Source organism: Copadichromis virginalis, linkage group LG11, assembly GCF_057382275.1.
Source record: "Copadichromis virginalis isolate Kocher_CV1m ecotype Utaka linkage group LG11, C_Virginalis_male_GT1.1, whole genome shotgun sequence".
In the NCBI taxonomy this organism is placed as follows: Eukaryota; Metazoa; Chordata; class Actinopteri; order Cichliformes; family Cichlidae; genus Copadichromis; species Copadichromis virginalis.
The window spans coordinates 27,210,646-27,214,716 of NC_140628.1; the positions used below are offsets into that span (position 1 = coordinate 27,210,646).

General features: G+C 42.3%; 1 protein-coding gene across 1 annotated transcript in view; it reads right to left on the bottom strand.

The window, feature by feature from the left end:
- The window catches only part of LOC146698888 (cell adhesion molecule CEACAM1-like), a 15,683-nt gene extending 13,314 nt beyond the window's left edge, over nucleotides 1-2,369 (bottom strand). The window contains exon 1 of the mRNA XM_085472592.1: nucleotides 2,277-2,369. Coding sequence (XP_085328718.1) covers nucleotides 2,277-2,369 — 93 coding nt within the window. The remainder of the gene's footprint in view (nucleotides 1-2,276) is intronic.
- Between the last annotated feature and the right edge of the window lie 1,702 nt (nucleotides 2,370-4,071).

The following is a 4,071-nucleotide window of genomic DNA, read 5'->3' on the forward strand; positions in this document are numbered from 1 at the left end:
ACACAAATCTTTTTTACACATACAAATCTTTTTTACAAGTACAAAATATTTATGACCACATTTTGAGCCCATAGGCAACAGACGTTTCCAAAAATGTAGGGGCGCTTTTGAAAATATGTGGTGTCTTGATGAACTGAGCAGATATTTGAGGTTTACACAGCTACATTCTCGCCTGAAAATATGTTAAACGTTTATTTTGTGACCCAGTAAGAATAATAAGAGTAATATTAAAACTAACTAGCGGCCGCCATTGTTGGAAACTGAGCAGGGCCACGCAGTGTTGCCAACTCCTCAGTAAGGAAAATCGCTATTGCTAGAAGTAGCTAAATGACGTCATCGCCTAATTTGCGTTGTTGGAGAGAGAAATAACATCGTAGAAGAGACATAAAGTGAGTAAAAAACGTCCTAAATGCATTTCGTTTATTTAGAACAACAAATTAAATTTCTTTTAGCATTTTTTTTTTACTTCTCAAGTACAGCCCTGCTCCTTTATCCGGGCTGACCCAAAATAGGCACTCTGGTGGAATTACTTTGTGTGTGTGTGATTAAAAGTAGTTTTAAACCTTGTGATCCACAAAACAGCATAAGAGTAAAAGAAGAACTGACTGCGTTACAGTCAGTGCGGGAGCAGCGGCTTCGCTCATGCGCGATTCATTTGCAATTTGGACACATACAGTGGGGCAAAAAAGTATTTAGTCAGCCACCGATTGTGCAAGTTCCCCCACCTAAAATGATGACAGAGGTCAGTAATTTGCACCAGAGGTACACTTCAACTGTGAGAGACAGAATGTGAAAAAAAAATCCATGAATCCACATGGTAGGATTTGTAAAGAATTTATTCGTAAATCAGGGTGGAAAATAAGTATTTGGTCACCTCAAACAAGGAAAATCTCTGGCTCTCACAGACCTGTAACGTCTCCTGTAAGAAGCTTTTCTGTCCCCCATTCGTTACCTGTATGAATGGCACCTGTTTGAACTCATCATCTGTATAAAAGACACCTGTCCACAGCCTCAAACAGTCAGACTCCAAACTCCGCCATGGCCAAGACCAAAGAGCTTTCGAAGGACACCAGGAAAAGTATTGTAGACCTGCACCAGACTGGGAAGAGTGAATCTACAATAGGCAAGCAGCTTGGTGTGAAAAAATCAACTGTGGGAGCAATCATCAGAAAATGGAAGACATACAATACCACTGATAATCTCCCTCGATCTGGGGCTCCACGCAAGATCTTATCCCGTGGGGTCAAAATGATCATGAGAACGGTGAGCAAAGATCCCAGAACCACACGGGGGGGACCTGGTGAATGACCTGCAGAGAGCTGGGACCAAAGTAACAAAGGTCACCATCAGTAACACACTACAACGGCAGGGAATCAAATCCCGCAGTGCCAGACGTGTTCCGCTGCTGAAGCCAGTGCATGTCCAGGCCCGTCTGAAGTTTGCCAGAGAGCACATGGATGATACAGCAGAGGATTGGGAGAATGTCATGTGGTCAGATGAAACCAAAGTAGAACTTTTTGGTATAAACTCAACTCGTCGTGTTTGGAGGAAGAAGAATACTGAGTTGCATCCCAAGAACACCATACCTACTGTGAAGCATGGGGGTGGAAACATCATGCTATGGGGCTGTTTTTCTGCCAAGGGGACAGGACGACTGATCCGTGTTAAGGACAGAATGAATGGGGCCATGTATCGTGAGATTTTGAGCCAAAACCTCCTTCCATCAGTGAGAACTTTGAAGATGAAACGAGGCTGGGTCTTCCAACATGACAATGATCCAAAACACACCGCCCGGGCAACAAAGGAGTGGCTCCGTAAGAAGCATTTGAAAGTCCTGGAGTGGCCTAGCCAGTCTCCAGACCTCAACCCCATAGAAAATCTGTGGCGGGAGTTGAAAGTCCGTGTTGCTCTGCGACAGCCCCAAAACATCACTGCTCTCGAGAAGATCTGCATGGAGGAATGGGCCAAAATACCAGCTACTGTGTGTGCAAACCTGGTAAAGACCTATAGTAAACGTTTGACCTCTGTTATTGCCAACAAAGGTTATGTTACAAAGTATTGAGTTGTATTTTTGTTATTGACCAAATACTTATTTTCCACCCTGATTTACGAATAAATTCTTTACAAATCCTACCATGTGAATTCATGGATTTTTCTTTTTTTTCACATTCTGTCTCTCACAGTTGAAGTGTACCTCTGGTGCAAATTACTGACCTCTGTCATCATTTTAAGCAGGGGAACTTGCACAATCGGTGGCTGACTAAATACTTTTTTACCCCACTGTAGGTGTGAACATCTTCTGCCCTGATAGCAGCTGGGGGAGGACTATCCTCCGCCTGTGAGCGCTTTGGCACGGGCGAGGTGCCCATTCCAGCATCCGCTGCTTGATAAGAGTAGGAGCAATACGTGCTTTCACGTCAAAAAGTCGTCATAAATAAGGCTCCAATAACACCAGAAAAAGTCGCTAAGAGAGTCTGAAAACTTGCTAAATATAACGAAAAAGTCGCTAACTTGGCAACACAGCGACAACCACGATGGGCCGCTATGAATTCTGGGACACAGCTTCTTCTTCTTGGGGGTTTAACGGCAGCTGGCATCCTTGTACATGCAGTGCTGCCATCTTCTGTTTCAGTCAGTTATTACACTCTTAAATCCTACTACTTATTCCTGCGTGTTTTGGGATCTTACAAAGCTTCAAACGACGCGTCGACTATTGAATTAGCACCCACAGGCAGCTAATGGGTGCTAAGCTAAGCAGGCACACATCACATACTTACTTCGATCATTAACGCACACTTCTCAAGGAATGACCAACTCTCTGCAGGTAATCTGGAGCAGTAAAGCTCAAGTGCCGTGACCACGTTCCTCCCTCCCCATTGTCTCTGGCATACAAAGCGGTGGGGTGACCTCTACTTTCATTTATCTGTGTAGCCAATTTAATTAAAAACTTTTCCATAACATTTTGTTTCATAGTGTAATCTTCACATCCTTTACCTAAAGCAGACTCTCTGTTGATTCATCTGCTAATTATATTCACAGTATTCATTCACTGTCTTTAGGGATTAACTTGCTCAGGATAGCTCAACGCACTAATACAATGGCCTCTTCACCAGTCCCTCCTGTACTTTCTTGCTCAGTGTGTCAGATGTTTAGTTACTCCTCAAACCCTTTAGTGATAACTATACTTGTAATAAATGTTTAGAGTCTGGAGGCTAGGATCACTGAATTGGAGACCCAGCTCCGCTCCCTTGAAAAACCCATAGCTAGCCAGGCCTCTGTAGCTGATGCAGCCAGAGGCAGCTTTGTATTTTTATTTAGAATTTTATTTATTACTTCTAGTCTGAACTAGTGTAACTTGTTATTGTCACGATGTCCTCAAAACTCCCAGAACAACGTTCAGTTTATCCAAAATGCTGCAGTGAGAGTACCAACAGGGACTAGGAAAGAGAGAGCATATTTCACCTATATTGGTTTCCTTTCACTGGCTCCCTGTTAAATCCAGAATCAAATTTAAAATCCTTCTGCTCATGTACAAGGTCTTTAAAGTGTCAGTTGTGAAATAATGTTTCTGATCTCGTCTTCTGTAATAGTGTCTTGTTTTTGTTTCTCTGTCATATCACAACTTAGATTATTACACTTTTGAGCCTCTTATGTGTGTGACTCTTAGTTGGATAAGCATTTCAGAAAAGCCTGATGGCTCATCTGGGATTCTGCGAACAACAGTAACAGTCTGCTGGGCCGTTATTAAGTGCTGATCACATACAGTAATTGTATTACTCGGAAAAACATCCTGTGACTCCACGTCAACATCTTTATATTAACTTCAAAAAGTTTATATCTTGCACTAACACAGTTACACCACATGAGGGAGGCATCGTGCAAGTTTTCTAGTGGATCAGCTTATAAAAAAGTCTATGACTCTACTTGCATGTGAAACTGACACTGCACCTTGTTAATACTTAAGGGTTTAAAGGGTTAAGTAGAGTTTCATTTACCATATTGAGTCAGTAGGTTCGTGGTCAGTTTGATAGTTGAACATTCCTAGCTGCACTCTTCACAGATATTTAATTA